The sequence below is a fragment of the Pteropus alecto genome, unplaced genomic scaffold (assembly GCF_000325575.1).
Source record: "Pteropus alecto unplaced genomic scaffold, ASM32557v1 scaffold402, whole genome shotgun sequence".
NCBI classification, from domain to species: Eukaryota; Metazoa; Chordata; class Mammalia; order Chiroptera; family Pteropodidae; genus Pteropus; species Pteropus alecto.
Genome location: NW_006432940.1, coordinates 531,718 through 558,412, shown reverse-complemented (window position 1 = coordinate 558,412; position 26,695 = coordinate 531,718). Strand labels below are relative to the sequence as shown.

At 35.6% G+C, this 26,695-nt stretch overlaps 2 protein-coding genes and 1 pseudogene across 5 annotated transcripts; all 3 read left to right on the top strand.

The window, feature by feature from the left end:
• The first annotated feature begins 303 nt into the window (after window positions 1-303).
• On the top strand, window positions 304-1,284 carry LOC102880738 (olfactory receptor 2D3). The gene has a single exon (XM_006907559.1). The coding sequence runs from the start codon at window positions 340-342 to the stop codon at window positions 1,282-1,284; it is 945 nt and encodes a 314-aa protein (XP_006907621.1). The 5' UTR covers window positions 304-339.
• Window positions 1,285-5,376: 4,092 nt separating this feature from the next.
• Window positions 5,377-5,495, top strand: LOC112476313 (annotated as a pseudogene).
• A 459-nt stretch (window positions 5,496-5,954) lies between these two features.
• On the top strand, window positions 5,955-24,815 carry ZNF215 (zinc finger protein 215). Of its 4 annotated transcripts, none has more exons than XM_015586018.2 (6): window positions 5,955-6,179; window positions 11,030-11,599; window positions 16,253-16,338; window positions 17,736-17,862; window positions 18,195-18,290; window positions 23,207-24,815. In XM_015586018.2, exons 2-6 carry the CDS (start codon window positions 11,200-11,202, stop codon window positions 24,127-24,129), a joined length of 1,632 nt encoding a protein of 543 aa, XP_015441504.1. In that variant the 5' UTR covers window positions 5,955-6,179; window positions 11,030-11,199; the 3' UTR covers window positions 24,130-24,815. The 4 variants fall into 4 exon arrangements, with proteins under 4 accessions (XP_015441504.1, XP_015441503.1, XP_024899558.1 ...); XM_015586017.2 differs by having other exon boundaries at window positions 17,736-17,868; XM_025043789.1 differs by lacking the exon at window positions 5,955-6,179 and adding an exon at window positions 6,187-6,318 and having other exon boundaries at window positions 17,736-17,868.
• The last annotated feature ends 1,880 nt before the right edge of the window (window positions 24,816-26,695 follow it).

Genomic DNA, 26,695 nt, shown 5'->3' with positions numbered 1-26,695 from the left:
CTAACAGTACGTGTATGGCCATTTAGTAAAGTCCACATGAACTCTAATATACTCACATCAGAACTAGTGAAGAAGGCTTTCACAATGTCACACTCTATCTATTAAAAAAAAAACTAGCACTGGGGGAAAGGGTTTTGGGAAAAATAAGTAGATTAAAATTACAACCAATAAAAATAAAAATATTTTATTTAGTATCAATCGAAACAAGTTGGATAGCAAAAAGCTAAAAATATCAAACTAGGCATCAGTTTTAAATGAGCCTCTTCTACAGGACTTGATATTATAAACCTAAAGATTTCTTTTTGCTTGTGCCAAACAGGTAAACAGGCATAAATCTCAATGGGAGAAGAAAACCAAACTTTCGTGGCTGAGTTTATCTTCCTCGGTCTTTCACGGGACTTACAGACCCAGATCCTTTTATTTATCCTTTTTCTCATCATTTATCTATTGACTGTGCTTGGAAACCTGCTTATTATCATTCTCATCTTCATAGATTCTCGACTTCACACACCCATGTACTTTTTTCTTAGAAATCTTTCTTTCACAGATCTCTGTTTCTCTACTAGCATTGTCCCTCAAGTGTTGATCCACTTCCTGGTAAATAGGAAAACAATTTCTTTTTTTGGATGTATGACACAGATAATTGTCTTCCTTCTGGTTGGTGGAACAGAGTGTGCACTGCTAGCAGTGATGTCCTATGACCGCTATGTGGCTGTCTGCAAGCCCCTGCACTACTCCACCATCATGACCGAACAGGTTTGCCTCCAGTTGGCCATAGCATCCTGGGCCAGTGGGGCACTTGTGTCTCTGGTGGATACCTCCTTTACTTTCCAACTTCCTTATCGAGGACAGAATATTATCAATCACTACTTTTGTGAACCTCCTGCACTCCTGAAGCTGGCTTCAGCAGATACCTACAGCACAGAAATGGCTATCTTTGCAATGGGCGTGGTCATCCTCTTAGCTCCTATCTCCCTAATCCTTGTCTCCTACTGGAATATTATCTCCACTGTGATCCAGATGCAGTCTGGGGAAGGGAGGTTCAAGGCTTTCTCTACCTGTGGCTCCCATCTCATTGTTGTTGTCCTCTTTTATGGATCAGCAATATTCACCTACATGCGGCCAAACTCCAAGACCACAAAAGAGCGGGATAAGATGATAACTGTGTTCTATACAGTGATAACACCAATGTTGAATCCCATTATTTATAGCCTGAGAAACAAGGATGTCAAAGGGGCTCTAAGGAAACTAACTGTAAGAAAGTCTTTTTCTCAGAGACAGTGACCTCTGGGTGTGACTTTTAGAGCTATGGTAACATCCTTAAAAAAGGAGCTGGATTTCAGGGAGAAGCATGAAAGGGGAAACCATATTCTAGAAACTGAATACTCTACGTGAAGCTAGAACATAGGGAAGAAATAAAAAGATGAAAAGTTAGGTTATATCTTGAATATGAAAAGAATTAAGTTCTATTTTGAAGGAGTTTGTGGTTAATTCAGCTAACATAGACATGTTTTAAGTATGATCACAATTAAATCTAGGAGTTTTAAAGTGGATTATCCTGAAATAATGTCTAATGTGAGTTATATGCATGATTCTAACATCAAAAATATTTTAAATTTGAACATCCCAGTCATACAAAGCTAGAAATAGGCTCTGATTGAAACAATCAAAATATCAGGAAGAGCCTTTCATACTGCAATCATTCATGGCCCAGAAGGTTTCAGCTTGTAAAAAGGTGCCAGAGGCAATATTGCTTCCTAGTTCATGTTGTTCTTTCCTGAAAGCTCTTCAAAAAGTTTTTTTTTTTTGTATCATCATTCCAAATTTTATATGAGCATAGAGCATTGGGATAAAAAATGAATTCAACAGTCATCTAATCCAACCATTTGTGTGAGGGCTTAAACCACCCCATGCTATTTTTATTGAATGATTGTCTAGTATTTTCTTAAATATGAATCATATAGACCCTTACTCTCTTGGATTGTTCTCTTTCATATATAGATAGTTTTACTATTGAAAAGATATTCCTCATGGTAGATCAAAACCAATTTCCCTGTATCTTCAATTCACTTTCCCTAGTTTTACTCCTGGGACAATTTTCATTATCCTTCTGTACCACAACTCACTGAAGTCAATTTATTTGTCTAAATTCAGTTCTCACAGCCGACCACCTACTTGTTCCTTTAAAATTCCTTTCTCTACCATAGTTGCCATCCCCACTGTCCAAATTCTAAACCCAAAGAATCCTGAGCAAAATAAAATTGTTGCTCTTTTAAGGCACTACGTTTTGAGGTGTTTTGTTATGCATCAATGGGTAACTAAAATGCTAAGAGAATCATGCTTCTATTAATTCCATCAAAGTAGATGCCAGTGAGGCTTTTTTACACTACCAATGAAAAGCTACCTGCTTGAAACTACTACCTCTCATGCTATATGGGGTGTGGGGATAGGGATAAAGGGCCAGAAAGTTTCTAAAGAAAAAATATGTAGTACACACACTCCCAAAACATAATAAATATGATGTATCAATCAGTGTTCTTATTTGCAAGTAACAGAAACTGAGTATGCGTGATTAAAGCTAAAAGGACAAATATTGAAATAATGATGATTCTGTTCCTGTAGTCACAACCACAGACCAAAATCAGCACTAGTTGGCGCAATTTACACTGCTAACATCGCCAGCGGGAGCCCTGCCGCTGGAGCTGCTTATTTGCTGAGCCTGGAAACTGGGATGTTGCTGCTTCCTCTGCCACTGACAGAAAAAGAAAAAAAAAAATCGTCTAATGACAAACACTACCTCAGTCAGATGATCAAGGTTAACATCAAAAGTGATAAATTGATAGTATGTATTCTTGAGATGATGCGATGGAAATAGCACTTTTTCCTCTGTGAACTGCCTTCCCCAAACCCATAACCTCAATCTAATCATGTGAAAAACATCGGGCAAATTCTAATAAATGGGCTTCCTATAAAATATATGACTAGTACTCCTCAAAATTGTAAAAGTCATCAAAAACAAATTTAAGAAATTGTCATGGCCAAGGGGAGCCTAAGGAGACATGACAACTAAATGTAACATGGTATCCTGGGTGAGATCCTGGCTCAGAAAAAGGATCAGTAAATAAATTAAATAAATAAATAAATAAATAAATAAATAAATAAATATAAATAAATTTTCCAAGGACTGGCAGTTGATACAGAATACAAAAGAAAACCCTAAAGAAATACAAATAAAGTATGGACAGTCAGCTAATAATGAGGTTTCAATGTTATTTTTTATATTGTAACAAATGTAATAATGTAAGATCTTAATAATAGGGAAAAGTGCGTGTGTGTGTGGGGGGGGGTGTATATGAAAGCTCCCTGTACTATACCTTCTCAATTTTTCTATAAATCTAAAATAGCTCTAAAAACAAAATCTATTTTATAAAGAGAAAAACAAGAAACATTTTTTTGTCCTTGCATGTCACTAGCTCTTAATTCAAGTCTAAGCTATGTGTATCTAAATTGATTGAGTCCAAATTACATGCTCTGCTCTAGCTGCAGTAGAGACAAAGAAAGTGAATTTCAGCTATATTCCACTTCTATAAAGGGAGACAGGCTCTAACTTCTCCCCAAAACTCACAGAAAACTATAAAAATAGATAAGGTACTCAGTGATCAGAGGCCCCAAAATGACAAGTGTCCATTACACATAGCCTATAAAACCAAATCACCCTGCTAATGACTACCTAAAATTTCTGAACTGACCAGTGCAACTCACAATCTACACAGCACAATATTCTTAGATGTGTGGAACACAGAGTGTTAAGTGAAGAAATACAATAGTTTAATGTAAGGAATGCTTCCATTAGGCATTAAAACAGTCCTCATCAAATCGTGTTTACTAATACAGTCCCAATTGCTAGTAAAGTATTTTCCACATTTCCATATATTAGATTCTGAATATAAATATGCTGAATATATAAGTGGCCTAGGAAAAGTGTTGACTTAAGTCAGGTCAAGTTTTCTCTGTGTTATTTGAAAAATAAATACAGACAGGTTAGTTAATAAGCGAATCAAAAAATTAGAAGAGCTGGATTTCATGGTGATAGAAGGGAATGGAGTTTGTAGCAAACAATTCTATGCATCTTAAGGATCTAATCTCAAATGGCTTCAGAGTCCTTTACCTTTACAATAAAAGTCATGTAGTAAGAGAAATCTTATAAAAATTATGCCATGAAAATAGCTGGACCTTCAGTGAGGTGATTGCAACCTGAAAATAACCCTTCTTCAATTAAAGAGCAGTGCCTGAGCTTCAGTGGACTTTTGAAGACACATAGTCAGAAACCTCATATCTACCAGAGGTATGAAAGGAAGGCTGGTAATTGTCCCTCCTACTTTGTGCATTTTCTATTTATCTGCACTCTTAATTGGCTGAAGACCATGTTGAGCCTGTTTACTGGCAATATTTCCAAGTTAAAATTTTTATTTTGCCTAGCTAGTTAAATATGACTTTTATAAAGGTCAACCTCATCACAATTCATGGCACAAACCATACCCCCAATCTTGGTAAATGTCATTCCACAATTCTGTCATATCTTACCAATGGTCCTCTAACTCCTGAAGCACTGAGTAACAGTGGGACATGTATGAAGTGATCTGAACTTGAAGCTTAGCTGTGCCATCTTTTAGTTTCAATAAATTGGGGGATGATAATCTCTACCTAATAGTATTGTGGTGATGATTAAAATTTTTAATTTATTTATAATTTTAAGTTATTTATATTTATAATTATGATAGTAATGGATATAGAAGAGGTTACAAAAAAAGTCATAGTTTCCATCTTGTTTTACCTTTGTCAACTCATGGCCTAGGTTTGTTTTTTTTTTTAATTGTTTATTATTATTTACACCTACAGCACCTGGTCTTCCTAGGTGGTCTCCCATCCAAGTACTAACCAGGCCCAACCCTGCTTAGTTTCCGAGATCAGACATGGCCTAGGTTTAAAGCTCTCTCTCTGGGAAGATTTTCCTGACTTACTAGAGTTCTTCTGGGGCTCAATCCTAGACCTTCTCCATTCATTGTTTTCTCTATTTCTGCCTCTCTGTCTATCTGTCTGCTTGCCTGCCTCTATCTCTCTGCAACATCATCCCCATTCCTAACACCAGTCACTATCTACTCTGTAATTGACACAAATTTTACATGTCTAGCTCCCAACACATCTAAGATCCAGATGCCTTTATCTAATTGCCTATTTGAGAATGCTTCTTGGATCTCACAACATATCTCACACTCAGTAAGCCAAACCATAACTCATGATCTTCTATAAGAACTTTTACCCTGATGAAAAACTGAATTGAATCAGTGAATCAATAAATCAGTGAAAACTATGTTTGTCTATGACCATGCCACCCTGCACAAGCCCCATCCCTTCTGATCTTGGAAGCTAAGCAGGGTCAGGCCTGGTTAGTACTTGGATGGGAGATCATCTAGGAAGATCTAGTGCTGTAGGTGTAAAAAATGAAAACTAAGGGATTATAAACTGACAAGGTCCTTGCAATCTGTGAGGTCAACCAAGGGTTGCCTCGCCTAAAAAAAAATAATAAAGAAAGAAAACTATGTTAAATCACGTTATATGCAAGAGTATTTTCTTGAAATCACGTAATTTATTTGGTTCCAAGCAAATTGCGGTGGGGAGTGGTGGTGGGAGGGAGAAAAGAGGAAAGATTTTGGCCAATTTGCCTGGATAGGATGGGGGGCGGGGCACAGAAAATTTTACACGCCCTTCTCCCACCCACCCTAACGGTGATGTGCTTCCGACCTTTCTGTGGCCCTATGGTTGGAGGAAAGTTTATGGAGTATGCGGGACCTGGGGAAAGGGGCGTGTCTGAGAAAAGCGCCCTCTACAGACCGCCCCCTCAGCCGCGCGGGCTTCTGGGGGCTCCTTCCATGGCTGGTGCGCTTGCGCAGGAGTGCCCCCAGGCGCGCCTTGTCATTTGTAAGATAGTGCGCCTGCAGCCGCGTTTGGGAGGAATCAGGTGCAGTCAGGCTTCCTGGTTTGGGCGTCGATGCCAAAGCCAGCTCCCTTCGCCAGCCAGGACGGCAACTTTGGCGGCTCCTTTAGGAACTGGAGCCTGGCGTGACTCAACAGCCCTGGCTGGGAGCCTTGCTCTCAGGTTTCACCCGATTCAGCAGGCGGTGAGGACGCGGGTGCATGGAATTGGGAGTCCCGCTTCAGGGCGTCCACGCGGAACGCGCACTTCTCGTCTTGTTCTCAGCCACCGGGGTTATAGCACTGCGCTCAGCAGTCTCTGCATGAGAGAACAGAGATAAGGGGGTTAGTGGTGGGAAACGTGACGGCTGGGTTGCAGCAATTTCACTTTGCGTGCTGTTCCTTCTGAATCTCCAGGCGCTTAACCGGGGAAAGGTATCTCGATCGGCTGGTTTGAAATGACCAGTATTGATTCCTCATGATTCCTCATGGAAATACCAAGTGTGACTTGACCCATCAACTGGAAAAAAAAATGGAGAGAGGTTCATTCCAACTTGCCTTGCTTTCCCAATCATTCCTGGCCACTCCCCCCAAAATATTAAACGTCCAGGCATCATTCTTAATTTCAAACACTGGTTTGCAAACTATTTTCTGCTCTTAACTTTAGCTGAGCTAATCTCGAAAGCCTCTCCTTTCGAGATTAGCTACTGTTCTACCTATGACCTCTTCTGTTAAAAACCTCCCTCTTCACAGACAGATAACTACTTCTCCATGATTAGCACCTTTCCAGGTTCTTTGAAGCTGTAAAATTCTTTGAATTTGTGTCACCTGGTTATTTAATCGAACTCTCCAGATTCTTCTCACCTGAAATTTACCGAGCCCTCCTCTTCCCAATGGCACTGGGTCATCATCTTAACTCTTCATGTCTCACCATCATCCTCAAAGGCGTCTATTCAGTACGTTAGAGTTTAAACTTCCACACTTCTTGTCTTTGTTTATCCCAGCGTTCATCACTTACAGATCACTTAAGGCGCTCGCTGTCAGGGCCATACTTTGGCCCTTTCACCTGAACTGTTCTGAAATCCTAAATGCAAGCGTATCATCCTGAACATCTCTACCTGTCCTAGCTCTATAATTATTCACGTTGAGTAATGTATTAACCTATATTTTTAACTTATGGATCCCTAGTATATTTTGTTGCTTTTTTTCACTTTGAGTTAAATGTTTTAAACGTCTCATATTTAATTATATATGTGAGGCTTTCCATTGCCTAATAGTGGAGTTTGAGCTGTGCTCTATAGATTATGATGTGAAATGTTTTTATTTGAACTGTTTTTTAGAAGCAACATATAAATTTCAAAGTAGTTGAGAGTGTTTTTTATGTTTGGATTAAATTCTGGTTTTCATTCTCATAATAAATGGGGTTTGTACCACTCTATATTTTTTATTTATTGAGGAGTTTTTTGGTAGCCTAATAAATGCTTTTGCAAACATTCTCATAGGCGCTTGAGTAGAAACTACATTCTGTTTGGTGTATATATCAGACTAAGCATATTATATCCCCCATATTACTTAATTTTAGTTTTGTTGTTAAGGACTGAGAAAGTTGCCTTAGTCTCCCATTTCTATTGTGTCGTTGATTTCATCTCATTTTTTTTGAGGATTTTGATTTAAACAGATTTCAGTTATGTTATTTGGTACACTTAAAAGCAGCTATATTTCATTATGAGTTGTACCTTCAATCATTTAAAGTTTCCTCTCTATTTTAATGCATTTGTGCTTTTAATTCAACATGTAGTTTAATTCAGTATATCCTTGCATGTTTTGTTGTTTACATTTGCTTGTTATATTTTTATTTTTATTTCTTTTATTTATCCCTTAATTTTCAGCTTTGGAGTTATTTTGTTTTGGATGTCTCGTGAGTGTTTATCTACTTGAGTTTAAATTTTTACCCAATATATTTATTGTTACAATGAATAGCCTTGTTATTGTTTCTAATTTTAATTTTTTACTTTTTGTGCTTCCTTGTTGTTTTGTTTCATTCTATTTTTAACATATGGCCTGTGAGTCCCCTGCCCCCTTTCTTCCTTTGTATTAGTTTTTAAAGTATCTGGGCCTGTAGTTCATTTTTTTGCTGGGACTCAGTTATACCTCTTTGGCACTTTCAAACATTTTTTTTTTTAATGAACCTCGACTTTCCTTAAGCTTTGAAGAAGGTTTGTGTTGGAGCTCAGGAGTCAGGAAATACTTTTGTGCACAAAGTTTTCACTAATCTGTAAGATCTGCTAACAAGCAGACATACAAATGTATATATGATAATCTACTGAGTGCTTATTTTTTTAATGGACATTACATGGTTTCAACAAGACACAATGGAAAGTATTGAGAAGTGATATTCTGCCCATTTGCTTTCTAGGTCCTTTTTTTGTTTGTTTAAACCTTTTGACTCTCTTCACTCATTTCTCTCATTCTCCCACCTATTTCTTCTGGCAACCACCAATCTGTTTTCTGAATCTATGAGCTTGAGTTGTTGTTGTTGTTGTTGTTTTGTTTTTAGGTACTGCATATAAGAGAGCTCATATGATTTTTGTCTTTGTCTGACTTATTTCACTTAGCATAATGCCCTTGAAGTCCATCCATGTTGTCGCAATTGGCAAGATTTCATTCCTTTTCATGGCTGAATAATATTCCATTTTGTATATATACCACAATTTCTTTGTTTCATTCATTTACCAGTGGACCCTTAGGTTGTTTCCATATCTTGGCTCTTATAAACAGTACTGCAGTGAACATATGGGTGCATATGTCTTTTGGAGTTAGAGTTTTTGTTTTCTTCAGAAGTAGAATTGCTGACTCATATGGTAGTTCTAGTTTTAATTTTTTTAAGGAAAAATATTCTCGGAAGTAGAATTGCTGAATCATATGGTAGTTCTAGTTTTAATTTTTTTAAGGAAACTCCATACTGTTTTCCATAGTGGCTGCACCAATTTCCATTCCCACCAACAGTGCACAAGGGTTCGTTCTTCTTTACATTCTCATCAACACTTGTTATCTCTTGTCTTTTTAGCTATTATAATAGGTAGTATTTCATTGTGGTTTAGATTTGCATTTCCCTGATGATTAGTAATGTTGAGCATCTTTTCACATACCTGGTGACCATCTGTATGTCTTCTTCTGGCTGCACCAATTTCCATTCCCACCAACAGTGCACAAGGGTTCGTTCTTCTTTACATTCTCATCAACACTTGTTATCTCTTGTCTTTTTAGCTATTATAATAGGTAGTATTTCATTGTGGTTTAGATTTGCATTTCCCTGATGATTAGTAATGTTGAACATCTTTTCACAAACCTGGTGACCATCTGTATGTCTTCTTTGGAAATATATCTATTCATATCTTCTGCCAATTTTTTTTTTTTAAATTGGATTGTTTGTTTTTGCTATTGAGTTGTATGAGTTCTTTATATATTTTGGTTATTAGCCCCTTATCAGATATATGATTTGCAGATACATCCACAAGTCAGTCAGTGTAAGACACTGCATTAACAAAATGAAGGATAAAAATCATATGGTCATCTCAATAGAAAAAGCCTTTGACAAAATTCAATATCCACTTACATTAAAAACTTCCAACAAAGTATGTATTAAGTTCTTACTGCCTGTCAAGAAGTGAGATGAGTGTTCTTTTAATCTCTTTAATTCACTCAGATAGATATACTTATAGTCATGGTACAGATGAGAAAACTCAAGCTTTTGTTAAATAATTTGTTCAATTTTATATATATAGTAACTTTAACTGAGATTTAAGCTCTTGTCAGGTATGACTTTCAAGTACATACTCTTAGTCAGTATGTATTGCCTATAACAGTTTCTTAATCTCGGAATTCTTGATATTTTAGGCTGACAGTTCTTTGCTATAGAGGGCTGTCTTCTGCACTGTAGGTTGTTTAGCAGCATCTCTGGCCTCCTCCCAGTAATAACCCCCAGTTGTGACAACCAAAACTGTCTCGAGACATTGCCTTATTTCCCCTAGTGGCAAAATCACCCCTGAAAACCACTGACCTAGAGGCATACAGTCAGAATGACCCTTGAATAGTAAATTGCATCTGAACTGGGAGAATTGTAAATAGTATAACTGTATCTGAATTTACCTGAACATAAGAGTGTTATAGTTGGGCAAGCTCTTTGGGGAACCCTCAGTGTTCACAGAGTTGTTAGAAAAGATATTGGCTCCTGTGGGAAAGCTTTTCAGTCAAGATGCTTTCTACGTAACCTATTTAGGTCTCCTTATTTGAGCTATACTCTATGAAAACTCCCACTGAAGAAAAATGCCAGTTACTCTGCTAGCAAGCTATGTTTTCTGTCCAATAGCCTTCTGAATAAACTGGTGCCAAATTTGACCCATGTTAGTCTTGCGAATCTAAATGTTTGGTTGAGACTAAGACCTCCCTGGTGGATATTGCACACTGGCCTATAATGAGTCCTAACAAATGAAAATTATTGTCTATGAAGGCACTTTTTTATTTATCCCTAACAATGAAATGGCTCGTGGATATTTATTCTTATATTTTTAAAATAATAGTTTCTCACCTTAATTTCTAGTGCTATTGCCAGTTTTACTCATTTTATATAACTTTATTGGTATTTTAATGAGAATTTAAGAGGAGGTTTTTAGGCATCTCTAGAATGAAACCTTAATAACCTGAATATCTTGACTGAAGATTTGTTTTGCTTAGTTGTAAAGCAAAAATGAGTTGTTACCTGGTATGGGAAAAATTTAACTGCAATTAAATTATGAAGTTTGTTTTCAAAGGACTATTTCATTTATCACTTTTTTTTATGTGATGTCTATCAATATGTGTTTCTCTGTCTTTGGCAGGTGGTTGGGAGAAGGGACAGCATATTTTCTCGTTCTAAAGAAAGAAACAAGAATGAAAGAATTCATAATATTTATTTTCTTAGATAATTTTATTAATTTTACTTTTTTTTTTTTTAATCTTTTAGCACTATTCTAGTACATGTACATTATCTATTGGTCATATTTGTATCTTTTTTCAGTCTCTCAGGTACCTGAATGTTGACTTTGTATCTGAAGATCCTGGAACTTTTCTCTTGAACTAAACTTGGTTCAAATCCTACCACATATATATAGTACACAAGTGCTTAAGAATTTCTGGAATCCTCTGGTAAGACAAATCCAAGTAACAGAAGGAGTTCTATGCAGGAAGATGCAGCCCCTGAACAACTTGATGGCTATCTCAAAACCTGAAAACCCAGCTCTATGTGAACAAAGTGATGTCTTGAGAGCAAACTTGTCTTGGCAGCAGGAAACCATCCCAGTCATGGAGACCTATAACTCTGAGGCCTCTCGTCGAAAGTTCAGACATTTTCAGTACTTGGAAGTGTCTGGTCCTCAGGAAGCCCTGAGCCAACTCTGGGAGCTGTGTCTTCAGTGGCTGAGACCAGAGATTCATACAAAGAAGCAGATCCTAGAGCTGTTGGTGCTGGAGCAATTCCTGACAATTCTCCCTGAAGAGGTCAGGACTTGGGTAAATTTACAACATCCAAAGAGCAGCAAAGAAGTGGTGACCCTCATAGAGGATGTGATTGAAATGCATAAAGACAAAGGTGAGAATATAGAAAACTGGCAGTAGAATAGTTGACCCTTATGTGAAATCTAAAAACAAAAACAAAAATACTGAGCTCATAGATTCAGAGACCAGATTGGTGTTTGCCAAAAGCATTGAGTAACAGGTGGGTGAAATGGGTGAGAGGGTCAAAGGTACAAACTTTCAGTTATGAAATAAATAAGTCATGGGGTGTAATGTACTGCATGATGACTGTAGTCAATAATACTGTATTATTATACAGTATTATTTGAAAGTTGCTAAGAAAGTAGATCTTAAAAGTTATAAGAAAAAAATTGTAATTATATACAGTGACAGATGTTAACAACTTATTGTGGTGATCATTTCACAATATTTACAAATATTGAATCATTATGTTGTACTCTTGAAACTCATATAATATGCCAGATGTGCCTCAATTAAAAAGAAAGAAAAACGTTAAAAAAAACGTCAACCCTTCCCATTTGAAGAGAAATATCTTTTTTTGAGGCTACAGGGCGCCAAGGGACAGATCATGAAGGACTTTACTATATCAGGAAACGTGAATTTTATTTGTAGCAACAGAAAGAGAATGAGTTCTCACAGATTGGGTAGGGGAGTAAAACAATTTGATTTGCATTTTAAAAAGATCATGTTAGAGCAGGGGTTGGCAAACTATGAACCACAGGCAAACTATTTTTGGAAATGAAGTTTTATTGGAAGACAGCCACATCCATTCGCTTACATTTTGTCTACAGTTGCTTTCATGCTCTGGCCAGATCTGATTAGTTATAGCAGAAACTGTATTGCTTGCAAAGCCTAAAATATTTACTATCTGGATCTTTATAGAAAAAGTTTATCAACTTCTCATGTAATGGATAGACCTGAGGGCTCTGAAAATAGGAAAACTAGTTAGGAGACTGTTGTAATAGATCAGGTGTTACAGAATGAAGAGAACATTGGAAAAACAGAGGAATTTGAACCTAAAGGATTTATCAACTACCTAATAAACAAATTTAACAAAGTTTCAAGATAGAAGACCGCTATAAAAAAATCAATTGTATTTTTATACACTGGCAATGATCAGTCCTAAAATGAAACTGAGACAATTTTATTTACAATAGCATCAAAAAGAATAAAATATTTAACTATAAATTTAAGGAGATGTAAGACTTGTCCACTGAAAATTACAAAACATCGTCGAAAGAAATTAAAGAAGACCTAAGTAAGTGGAAATATATCCCGTGTTTATGGATTGGAACACCTAGTGTTGTTAAAATGATAATACTCCCCAAAACAATCTACAAATTCAAATGCAATTTATATCAAAATCCCAGATACCTTTTTTTTTTTGCAGAAATGGACAAGCTATGGAATTACAAGAGACCCCAAATAGCCAAAACAGCCTTGATAAAGAAGAACAATGTTTGAGGATGCACACTTCCCTAATTTCAAAACTTACTACAAAGCTAAAATAATGTGGTACCAGAATAAGACATATAGATCAATGTAATCAAATTGAGAGCTCAGAAATGAACTCATACTTCCGTGGTCCATTGATTTTCAACAAGAGATTCTAAGACCATTAAACGTGAAGAATGTTTAACAAATGGTACTGGAACAACTTGATATCCACAGGCAAAAGATTGAAGTAGGACTTCATACTATATGTAAAAAATCTATCAAAATGGATCAACAAACCTAAATATAAGAGCTAAAACTATAAAATTCTTAGAAGAAAAAAATAAGAGTAACTTTATCACTTTGACTTTAGTAGTTGTTACTTAGACATGGCACCAAAAATACAAGCCACAAGAGAAAAATTAGGCTTCATCAAAACTAAACACTTTTGTTCATCAGAGGATACTATCAAGAAAGTAAAAAGGAAACCTACAGAATGAGAGTAAATATTTGAAAATCATATCTGATAAAAGCCGAGTTGGGAAAATGTTGTGAAACCAACTCTTACAACTCTACACAAAAAGACAAGCAACACAATTTTTTAAATGGGCAAAGGACTTGAATAAATGTTTCTCCAAAGAAGATATACTAATAGTCAAAAAGCATAGGAATAATTGTTCAGCATCATTAGTCATTAGGTAATTGAATATCAAACCTACAATGAAATACCACATGACATCCACTAGGACAGCTATACTAATAAAAAATAAGTGTTGGCAAGGATATGAAGAAATTTGAACTCTCGTACATTGATTTTGGGAATGTAAAATGGTACAGCCATGGTGGAAAACAGTTTGGTAGATCCTTAAACATAGAATTACCACATATTCAACAGAATTGAAGACATGTTTACACAAAAATTTGTGCATGAATGTTCATAGCAGTATTATTCAAAATAGCCAAAAAATGGACCAATCTAAATGTTTATCAGCTGATTAATGGATAAAGAAATTATAGTATATCCATACAATGTAATAATATTCAGCCATTAAAAGGAATGAAGTACTGATACATGGTACAATGTGGATGGACCTCCAAAACATTATATTAATTTAAAGAAATCTGACACAGAAGGTCATATACCATATGATTGAATTTATATAAAATGCCCAGAATAGGTAACTCCATAGGACAGTATGGGAGGGAGGTAGAATGGGAGTGACTCATTTGGGGGAAATTAAAATGTTCTGGAATTAGATAGTGATGGTGGTTTTACAACATTGTGAATATACTCAAAACCATCGAATTGTATACTTTAAAATGCTTAATATGTGAATTTTATGTTGCATGAATTTTACCTCAGTTTTTAAAAAGAGTTGATAAGAGCTTATTGGATTAACTAAGGTTGGGTGTTAGATATAAAGGACAAGTGTGTAAGGAATTTGAAGACTGAAAACAGTGCTGAAAGTGATTTACCATGAAATTAAGCTGTATAGAGAAGCTGCAAAGGGACTTCACAAGAGGTGATAGACTGGGAGAAAATTGAGGAATCAATGTCCTGTGATGGGACTTGGATAAAAGTTGGAGAATATGCTACGAGCAAGGAAGTGAAAATTGAAAGAACAGGAAAACGTAGTTAGAGATTGACATATTCAAGTTTGTTCTCATAGTAGAGCAATTCTAGGTAATAAGGACTCAAGTGTGAAAAAGGAAGTAGCTCGATTATTGATGGTTTTTAGAAATAAGGATATCCGGGGTCGTCAGGCTGGGTTGTCTGTGCCAGTGTTGAAGTAACCTGTCATAATACTGGTGGGATTCAGGGTAGAAAGCAATAATGTAAGTTAAATAACCAGTTTTTATTGTCCTAGTACAATTATTTAATGTGTCACTTACAGTAGACTACAGGATCTCTGAGGACAGGTATTGTGTACCTCACACATAAGAGATGCTCAGTAAATATGTTTTGAATAAATGAGCAATTGCTTAGTCTATTATGACATCAAGAAGACCATAGGTAAGTGGCGTGAACTTCTAAGAAAAATTTTTCTACAAAAGTAGAAAAATCTTTATGAGGATGTGAGAATAGAGAAGTACGAGTATGTGAAAACAACTTCACAAACCATAGTACGAAGGGGTGGCTTTGATGAAAGCCAAGATCTGTTTTAGATTAGAAGAAGTAATATTCTACAAAGAGCTTAAGAATGCATATGAATTTTTCTCTGAATGGAATGGGGGCTTCTTAGAACACACTTGTAAAGGTTCAAGAAGGAGGTCAACAGGGAAGAAGAATTAAGAGAAGGAAACAGTATTCAGTGAGGGCCATTAATAAGGGAGTAGCTGATTGGAGCCTCTTGGAGATATCTCACATCTTTCCAAGAGTGACAAGAATAAGATATTGACTGTCCTAGGGATTATGGGACTGAGCTGACTGAGGTTTCACAAAGTGTTATATACCCGAATAAGGTTAATAGACTATAATCTTTTGTCAGCATTCAAATAGTATGTTGCTGAGAAATTTGGATTTTTTCTTCAAATTCTGCCTTTATTTACAAAATGGTCTCAAAAAGTATTTCCTACATTGTTTCTATTTTTTCTTATTTCATCCTGAGTCAATGAAAACTTCCCCACAGACTAGTATTGGTTTACAGTCTGGCATTTAAGGATTATTGATGTAACTAATGAATCTTGGAGAAAATTTAGGACAGTAGTCCTTGGGTATGCTTCTCACCAAAGGACTGGAGAAGAGAGGTGGTTGCTGCTCAGATTTTTACGTTTCTCGAAAGAGTAGTTCAAAGTGACCAGACTACTTAAGTCTGTGTGTAGCATATTGGAATTTAGAGGAAAGGAACCGTTGAGTAGAATTTTCCCCAAAGTGTTTGAGGAGGGATTGATTGAATAAAATATTCTAGCTCCTAGTAGAATTACAGCCTGTGGTGACTAAGCCTTAGGCTTTAGTTTTAACAGGATTAAAGTTATTTTTTGGAATCTGCTATAACCACAGATGAGGCCTCAAAATGTTATTTTGGCCCTCTTCCCTCTGATCCAGTTCTCAATCCCTGGTAGAGTATCAGAATCACTTTTAGAACTTTTTAAAAATACAAGATCTGGGCCCCACCCTTGGAGATTCTGGTCACTGGTAGAGCCTGACGTCATTATTTTTTCAAAGTTTTTAAAGATGATTCCTGTAAATAGCATGTTAAAATTGCTGCTGTAATCATGAAAAGTTTCGCCAAGACAAAGCTTTCTCCCTGATGTTTTCTTTTATCTTTCTCAGATATACCCTGCAAGGATTCTGTCCTACTCCAGAAGGGGAGCATCAAGGAGAAAAAGGAAGCTGACTCACTAACGGGCAAATTTCAGGTGAATTAGGATTCCACTCTACTGAAATGACCTGGTTCTTTTTCTTTCTTTCTTTCTTTTTTTTTTGGTTTGGCCTTTGAACTTTTGCCAAACAAAGCTCCATGTAAGGACATGAGATTTGTTTTCCCACAGGATATTGGACCTAATTTAGTTGGCGATAGACTCTTTGGAAAATATAATTTTGGCATATTTTCTGTGCATCTATTCCTCCAAGATTATAGTTGATAATTGAAGGTATAGAAATAGAGCCTACCCGAAGAGTGTTTAGAAGTGAAAGGAGCTAGGGGCAGAATCCTGACCAATGTCATTTAATCTGCAGGAGCAGAAGAAACCTCAAAGGATACTGAAATGAAAGGACCAAAATGGTAGAGGAAAACCAGGAAAATATGATGTCACTGAAAGCAAAGGATGAGACTATTTCAAGGAGAAATCCTTTAAAGTTCAAGGAAATTCAGCCTGAGTAGTGTCTTTTCACTCACCATCATGGAGATACTAACATGCATGGAGTAGAAGCCAGGTTGCAGAGGGTTGAGGAAAGAGGAGGAGAGACCATAGATAAAAATGATTGTAGACAACTTATTTACACAGATGGGCTCTGAAATAAAGGAAGGGAAGGAATTTGTATATTTCAGTGTTATTGAAAGTGCCAATAATTACAAGGTTGGGAATTCTGGAGAGAGAAGTGCAACAGCTGATGGTATGAGGGCCCTTATGACAATTATTTATGCAGTGCCTAATATGCCAAACACTTTTCTAAGGGCTGGCAATATGATGGTAAATGAATCAAAACTTTTGCCTTTGTGGACATTACATTTTGGTAGAAGTAGGCAACCATGAGCAAATAAAATATTGCAGATAGTAATAATTAGTACAAAGAAAAGAAACATAATGCAGTAGAAACTGATGAGGAGGATGGCTGCTTTGAGTAATGAGGAAGGGCCTGTCTGACAAGGTGACATTGGGATGCAAGACCTGAAGGTTAGCAGGCTGCATTTCTCAATTAGAGAAAATGCCCTGTGTCTTCTGCTAGCGGAGCCTACATCTTCATTACATATTTCCCTCAAATCGCTCTTAAATTCTTCATGTTCTTTTTTATGTAAATTATTTGTACTCTATAATAATTTTTTTCCATAATTATTCTGTCTTTTTCTCCTCAACCAAAATGTGAGATAATCTAGAGTTAGGATTATGCTTCGTTTTTGCTTTCATAGCCCTCACAGAGCACCAAGTCGATAGGCTCCTAATGTAACTTGATTTTTTATTATTTAGAACCCCAAACGTTGTCCTATCAGTTTTTCACATATTCTGGCTACCTACCCTTTTCTTTCCACGTTCATTTCCTCTTTAGTAATATTTTTGGGAGTGACTTTTGATTAAAAAGGAACTTAATATTTTAGGAACCAGTGACATTCAAAGATGTGGTTGTGGAATTCAGCGAGGAAGAGTGGGGGCACCTGGACCCTGCTGTAAAGAGCCTGTACAGGGATGTGATGCTGGAGAACTACAGGAACCTGAATTCATTACGTAAAGGTGGCTTCTATGTATTTACCTAATCTGCCCATTAGTAGTCTCTTCATCTACTGTTAAAAACTATAGGACTGCTGAAGCGGTTAAGGGCATTTGGGTTTGGGTTCAGATTTCCTAATGTCCTTTGGGCACAATGGAAGATTTTCCTGCTGTATCTAGTTGAAGCCCTTTCTGATGTAGAGTTAGAAATGCACAGATCTGTGGTGATCTCTGGCCTTATCTTTCAGAAACTCTTAATCTACTATACATAGGGATGGAATTCTCTTCCCTACAAAAATGCCTGAAGTTTCATGTATGTTTGTTTTTGTTTTCATTTTCCCTACGAATAGAGCACCTATTTTCCAAACCAGATGAGGTCCCCAAGTTGGAGTGTAAGAAAAAAAGATGGATAACGGAGCAAGAAATCCCAAGAACAATCATTTTTGGTAAGAACCAGGCAGATATGAAGCATTTGTAAAAAGCTTCTGTTTGTTAAATATATAATGTACAACTCAGCTTTTGAGGTGACAACAAAACTACCTAAAAAAGTCATCATTGCTTTTCATTCACAGATTCTTTTTCTTGTGTGGACAAACAAAATAGTGTTAGAAACAGACATTTAAAGCTGTGTGGCCTATCTGCCAGTTTTCTGATCCGTAACAGAGTTTGTAACAGTATCTACCTCAGTGTTACTTTGAGGATTAAATGAACTGATATGTGTAACACACTTAGAATAGTGCCTGGCACGTGGCAAGTGCTATATAAATGAATATCAGCCAACATAACATTAAATGATATTCTTTCTTTTAAAGAAAACACTGCTTTATCCTAGAGTGGCTTCAGTAATCTTCCATTTTTCCATCTTTTACTACAGAGCTCCTTAACTTGTGCCTTAACTCCCTACTCTCATCATAATCTCTTTATTCTTATTAACATTTAGTTTGTGAGAGATTATAAATTATTGTGGGTGGGCTTAATGTTAATTTTATGGAAAAGTACGAAGAGGAATATCACTCACCCCATTACGTCACTATCCAGAGCTATGTAATATTAACACTTGCTTAGTTTTATTTTTTTAATTAATCAATTTGTTTATTTTATTAAAAATTATTGAGGTGACATTGATCAACAACATCCAATAAGTTTCAGGTGTACAATTCAACAGTAAGGCATATAAATATTGCATTATGTGTTCACCTCCCATAGTTAGATTTCTTTCTGTCACCACATATTTGACCGCTTTTACCTTATCTACCTCTCCCCTTTCCCTCTGGTAATCACTACTCCACTATCCATAAGTCTCTGTTTGTTTGTTGCTTTTAGATTTATATCTCACATATGAGTGATATTATGTGGTTTTCAACTTTTTCTATCTGACTTATTTCAGTTAGCATGATTATCTCAAGATCCATCCATGTTGTCCCAAATGACAGTATTTCATCTTTTCTAATAGCTAATATTCCATTGTATATATGTACCACATCTTCTTTATCCAATCATCTATTGTAGGACACTGGTTGCTTTCCTGCCCTGGCCACTGTGAATAATGCTGCTATGAACATCAATGTGCATATATCTTTTTGGATAAACACTTTCAAGTTTTTTGGGTAAATACCCAGTAGAAGGATTACTGGGTCATATGGTAGTTAAATTCTTAGTTTTTTGAGGAAACTCCATACTGTTTTTCATAGTGGTTATACCAATTTACACTCCCACTTGCAGTGTACGAGGGTTCCTTCTTCTGTAAAACCTCTTCAACACTTGTTATTACTTGTCCTGTTGATGATTCTAACACGTAACACTTGCTTAATTTTCTCAAGTTATTTTTTTTTGTTTGTGATAATGTGTCTCTTTGGCTTATGAAGATTTCTTTTATTCCAGAAGGGTTCATCAGGAATATGTCATTATATGTTCTGCTTTTCTCATCTAATGTAATATCCTGAGGAATAGCCTATTTCACTAAATAGTCTGTAAAATGTGGTTTCTAATTTACTTATAACATTTCATCACATACCTATATCAATATATTTAACCATTCCTCCCTGCCACTCCCAACTGTTAAGTATTTAGGTCGATGCCAATTTTTTAGGTATATCTGATGACTTCCATAGGATACTGTTTTAGAAGTGGAACTTCAGCATCAAGGGGTATAAATATATTTAACTGTCTTGTTACAGTGTGCCACATTGTCTACAGAAAGGTTATACCAATTCAGACTCTCACTAATAATAAGAGTATTATCTCTCTATTTCTTAAATATCTATTTATTGCTATCACTCTAGCAAACACCTGGATATTGTTAATTAAAATCTGTATTAATTTGATAGGAAAATTACTTTATTTATTCCTTTCTAAGATAAATCTTCTCCCTCAGTTATCTTTTGGATCCTCTTTCAGTAAAATGATCTTTCTTCTGTTCTTTGCATTGTTGACTCCTGTTCTTCCTTTGGATCACAAAAGGGTCACAATTCCTCAGGGAGACCTTTCTTGACTACGTTAGTTTTTCTGTTATATACTCCCATAGCACCATATTCTTCCTCTTTTAGCACTTATTACAATTATATTTTACATGTATCTGTGTGAGTTTTTGTCTCCCACACCAGGCTTTATGTTCCCGGAGGGTTGGGACCATGTCTCTTTTGTCCTTTATATCTAGCCCTTAACATGTACATAGGAGCCAAAGAAAAAATGGGTAGATGGATAGATACTAGATGAGAAAGGTAAAAATTATTTTATTTGTTTTTGTTATTTGTGATTCAGAAAGTGGTTTTATGTCCTTTATTAAAACTTCAGTGGTTTTTAATTAATATATTAAGATCTTATGTAAGTTCTCACTATTGCCCATGGTTATGGCAAATGAGATATCTCTAAGGTATTCTCCTTTTTTATTATTTTATTAATGGTGTCTGCTACACATATTTTTAAAATTTATGTTATCAGACATGTTCCTCTGTTGTTTTATATCTGTTAATTTTATACAGAATAATTTTTCCATCCTCAAACCAAGAAACTTATTTCCTGATTTTATTCTAATTTTATCATTTAAATATAATACTTTACTCAGTCTGGAATTTACTTCAGTAAATACACATAATTTATTTTCCCAAATAGTTAATGGATTGTGGTGAATTAAAGATGGCCACAAAATCATCGTCACTCTCTTCATCAAGATATAGACTTTGTTTCCCCTCCCGTTGAATCCAAGCTGGCACCAGACTGTTTAATCACTAAAATGCAGCAGAAGTGACACTGTGCCAGTTTTAAGTCTAGTTTGTAATAAAACTTTCAGCTTTCACTTTTTTTCTCTTGGAAGTCAGCAGCCACTAGTGCAACTATCCCGATATTGCCATACTTGTGAGAAGCCCAGCTTAGCCACATGGAAAACACACACACACTTTAAAGGCTCACCAAATGAATCAAATGCACATCTAGATTTAAAGCCAGTCATCCAAGTTTATTAAAGATAGTATAAGGTAAATTTGGACAGAGAATATAAAACCAAATTTTAGACAGCAAAATTAACTATTTGGAACCTATGGATTTTAATCTGTAAGGACAGGTAAGCTCCTGAAGTTATTTGAGAAGTTGAAAGAAATTGTCAGATGGTCCAAAGAAAGGCAGAGGTGGTTCGGCACGGTCTGGTCTCCAGGAGATATGTAGGCAGAGACCCAGGATTGGTACTATAGGCTAAAGTTTAAAGTGTCCATTTTTGTTTTAAGTTAGAGACAGGAACAAAGTCTTATAGATAAAGAATAACTTGTGACTTTGGAATTAATGGTCAGGAATAAGCTAGTGACTTGAAATCTATTTAGTGACAGCAAAAGGAGAATAAATCATGGGTTAATATATGAAAAGACAGTGGCATTACCACTAAAATCAACAGATAAGAATACCTATTACCATAATCACTTAATATTGCTGAAAGACTTAACTAATGAAAGATAAATGAAACATGAGAAATTTAATTAGAAGAAAAAGCTATTATTTGCAAGTGATAACTTTTCGTTTAGAAAATCTGAAAGACTCAGCATCTAAACTATTACATCTGTTAAGAGTTTTGTAGGTGGCCATATGAAATTAAAATATCATATTAAAACTAAGTGACTTAAAAATAACAAAATGCATAAAAGTGATTTTAAAAGGAATGAGGAAGTAATATGAAAAATGAGTTGTGCAAATAGGAGGAGAATAACCAAGATTTCTTTAGGAAAATACAATTAAGAATGTTGCTATTCAATAAATACTGCCAGAAATATAAAGCATAATCATTATTCAACATCTCTTTATGGATTCTAGTGTGAATATGAGAACAACAATGACTTATTAAACATTTAGGGAAGTTCTTTCCACATAGACTATGATATCTCAGGCTCTTATTTGTTGGGTTGGAAGAGAGTAGGATAGTCAGGTAAAGATGTCCTGTAGACTTATAAAAAACTAAGGTTGATAGTATAGGTGAGACTACAAAGCAGAATATGCAATTTGGCTATCAATAAAGCATGGAAGATAAAAACATTAGATATACCTGAAGTTATGTGGAAAAGGAGATAGTGAAAGTTTAATTTTTAAAAAATTGCTGGAACATACAGTGTACCTGGTATATTTATACAGAAGCTAATTGAAAAAGAAATTTAGAGAAGGGATGTGGAAAATTATTAAATGAAACAAACTGAAGACAGGTGAAAAGAAAAGAACGTAATCTTAATCAGAACAGGTAAAGTTTTGAGTTCTAGGAAATACTTAGGAAAATATCATAGCACTGTTAGAATCAGGAGTGATTTTGAACCTAGAAAAAGGATGGTTTCCCTCCCATGTATATTAGCAGTTTTTTTCTGCCTTTGTTAAATACAGGGAATAATTGCAGCTATATGGAAAATAGGGGCACTGTGATGGCAAGTTTACTTTTAGCTGGTTAAGGTGTAGTACCTGTAAATGTAGACATGTTCCTAAAGATATGGTTAGATTGATGTTTTAGAAGAGATTATTTATTATGGGCGAATAGCTTGGGTTAAAAGAGACAAGGTGCTAGAGAAAGGAAAAGTAAGTATAACCTTCACAGACGAATTATGAACCAGTGATAATGTGAGCTAGGATATGCCACCCCATTCCATTTCATATGCTGGTTTTTACCCAAGCCCTATGTATTCACCTTAATGTTCCTGAATACCTCTCCTCCTATGATCTAACTTTTAAAAATATTTTTGCCCATTTATTCTGAAATTCTGCTTTTCTAGCCTTGCCTCACATTTCCCTTCTGTATTTAAGGCCCATAAAATATGCATATCCTCTTATGTGGTTTAGCCTCCCTTTCCTAATCAATTTCTATTCTTCTTGTTTGTGGATTTTTTTAATTTCTTTTTAGACAGACAGACAATTTCAGAAAATCAAGATTCAGTTCTGAAGCAGAGAATTTCTGGAGAAGAATCATCCCATGGAGTGATTATGACAAGACTAACCCAAAGTGGACCTTCTTTAGATGCCTGGAAAAGTGATGATTGGGATCATTGGGACATAAATTTGCCTCAAGGAGCTTTCATTCATAAGACAGTGTACACTGAGGAGGGAGACTTTGAATGTAGTGAAAATAAAAATTTTGACGTTAAGTCAGTTAACTCAGTTTTTGATAAACAACAAGGATTTCCTATGAGAAAAGAGTCCCTAAAATGTGATAAGTTTAAAACTCAGTTCAAATTTAATTTAGACTCAGTAGGTAAGCAACATTCAGAATATAATGAATGTGAGAGTGCCATGAGCCTGAGTATAGATATTCGTCACCCAAAAAGTCATACCACAATGAATTCCTATGAATGTTATCAGTGTGGAAAAGCCTTCAGCCGTAGTTCATCTCTTATTCGACATCAGATCATTCACACAGGAGAGAAACCCTATAAATGCAGTGAATGTGGGAGATTCTTCAACAGACGTACAAACCTCACTAAGCATCAAAAACTTCATACTGAGGCAAAGGCCTACGAAGGCAATAAATGTGGAATCACATTCAGTAAGAGTGAAGACAGTAATAAACATCCAAGTCTCCATCCTGGAGATAATGCCTATGAATGTGTTAACTGTGGAAAGTCCTTCAACCGGAGCTCTTCGCTTATTCGACATCAAATGATTCATACTGGAGAGAAACCATTTAAATGTAAGGAATGTGAGAAAACCTTCAACAGGAGTTCAAACCTTACTAAACACCAAAAACTTCATACTCGGGAGAAGTCCTATAACAGGAAGAAATGTGGCCTTACTTTCAGTCAGAGTGCAGAACTCATTCACCATCCATGAATTTATGCTGAAAGGAATCCTATGAAAGTCAAGTGGAAGAAAATTTATCATAGATGATTATTTAATTGATATGACAGAATTAATTTCGGAGAGAAATATATTACTGGATAGAAATCTGAGGGAGCTTTTCCAGGCTTCCAGATGAAGCCACAGGGTTTGGCATTAAACATACCACCATACAAGTATTTGTCTATCATTATTCTGAGGTCCATTACCATCATCTTTCCTTAGTTCATACATAGGACCTATTTTACTTGATATATTGATGAAGTACATATTAGGGAGGAGCCAAGCAATATCTTTGGACTTGATATTTAATAAAACTCAAACTTTAAATTCTTATAAGAAGGACACAAGAAACCAAGAACTCACAGGTATATAGGAGGACATTTCTAAGGACTGAATTCTGAATTAATAGCAAAGACCAGAGTGACAGCCAGTACTCCACCCATGATAATATCCTTGGCTGTCCTGGGGCTGGATGGGGACTAGAATTGGAAGAGGGTTATCATCTGCAATGGGAAGTGGATATGTTATTGCTAATCTACCTGTATTCTTTAATGTCTGTATTTTTTTTTTTTAAGTATTCCTTGGGATCGAAGCTGGAGAGACATTCATAGCCCTAACTCTATCACTTATCCTAAACATTAAAAGGTCAATAAAGTGTCCTACTACTTTGTACACCAGAACTGCCTCTTTATTCTATAAATTGCTTCAGGATCCAAAAAGTTCTTGAGCTAAGAAGCTTATCTTAACCTGCCCAAAACGATTCATACTGTAGACAATCCCAATGAATGATGACGATGGCTTTTTGTCAGTTGATACCCTGTTCAAAAGCAGAAAATGTATACTGGTGTGAACCCCTATGATGAGTTAATGTGGAAAATTATTCTGTGTTCATTTGTTCATTCTTTACATCACAGCACAAAGTTATATTAAGACAAAACTCTACACAAGTATTTGGTATGGAATTCCTATAAACATGAGGCAACTTGTTTAGATGATCCTAACAAGAGAAAAACACTCTGAATGTAAGAAATTCTTGAGGTATATAGTTCAGTCACTTGTCAGAGCAATTACATGGTTAATATAATGTATTCTGACATTCTCATTTTAGGCGTTCTGAATCTAATAGTTCATTTTTTTTTAATAAGCTGTTATTTGGGGCAGTTTAAAAAGTGCTATTTTTATTTTTTATCTTTCAACAGCGAGGTATTTGGGTCTAAGTAAAATGCTTATTTTTTTCCCTAAATCTCTAAACATTCTAAAAAATAAAGATGTTTACTATTGACTGTATCAAATGTACATAGCTTCAAAGAATGCTTCTTTAGAGGGCATTTAAAGTTTAATTTTTGCAGAACATTTATAGCCAATTAATACCTTCCCCCCAACCTTTTCCCAGAAACCTATTTAATATATATTTGAATTATACTGTATGCATTCAAGGGCACATATCTAAGCTGAACATGTAGAAAGAGTGGAAATTAGCTAGATTGTGTGGGGTGGAAGGTGGGACTGTTAGGAGAGATGATAAAGGAAAAACAGGAGTACAAAGCAATTTATAGAATAAAGAGGCAGTACAAAGAGGGGTGAGGGCGTGGCATCAGAAAACAGAAGTTCACTGGCTGAAACATGGCTCTGGAAAAGAATGGGGCAGTAAGACATCTAGGTAAAGCTATAGAGAGACTCAAAAGCCAGATCATGAAAGGCTTGTAAGCCACCTTAGAAGTTTGGACTACCCTAAAGCTAATGGCAAAAGATAAAATTCTTATCTTCAAAATTATTTAGTGCTCTGAAAGTGCTAATTGAAATGAGAGAAGGAAAGTAAATGGAAATTGGAAAGGAGAAAAATCTTGCTGATGATATGGTAGACCATCAGGACAACCTAAAAAATCAATTGAAAAGCTTAGATTTAATAAGCAAATTCAGATATACTACCCTACTCCCTTCAAAAAATGAATAAATGGAAAGATGTTTCTGAATGAGAAGACAGATGTTGAATCTTCCCACATTAAAATATAAGTATATTCTAATCAAAAATTTCATTGGGAAGATCATTTCACAAAGTGCTTATGAAGTTTATTTTATAGGTACCACTCTAGTAAGCGAAGATGATAAGAGGTATCACTAAATATGACATTGAGTTTGGTGGCTAATGAGCCAAGCTTCTGAGAAAAAAATATTTTTATTTTTTATTTTTTGATGAAAATGCTTCTTATAAACCACCTACATCTACTAAAATATATGGAAAATCAAACTTCTAGGTTTTGATCCAGGATTAGCCACTAATTTGTCATATAACTAGTTATTTAACTTGAGACTCTTAATATCTTACCTGAGAATGGGGATACCTAGCCCACATTTTAATTATACAGCTCAAATGGGATAATATAGTACTTATTTCTTAAGTACAGGAATTGCAAATGAAATGCAAATATATGATTTTTAATATTAGAGCTCAAATATTTAGCAGTGTTTGGGTCACAGTAAGTACTTAAAAGTCATAGCTAGCAATTATAATCTACCAAAGAAGCAGTAGCCTGGCTCAGCAACTAACAATCAACCC

What these genes read in the sequence shown, in the direction of transcription:
- LOC102880738 (XM_006907559.1), top strand. Translation starts at nt 340, where the DNA reads ATGGGAGAAGAAAACCAAACTTTCGTGGCTGAGTTTATCTTCCTCGGT.
- ZNF215 (XM_015586017.2), top strand. Translation starts at nt 11,200, where the DNA reads ATGCAGCCCCTGAACAACTTGATGGCTATCTCAAAACCTGAAAACCCA. An exon ending in CACTAACGGGCAAATTTCAG is followed by an intron (nt 16,339 to 17,735) that starts GTGAATTAGGAT and finishes TTAATATTTTAG; the next exon opens with GAACCAGTGACATTCAAAGA. An exon ending in CCCAAGAACAATCATTTTTG is followed by an intron (nt 18,291 to 23,206) that starts GTAAGAACCAGG and finishes ATTTCTTTTTAG; the next exon opens with ACAGACAGACAATTTCAGAA.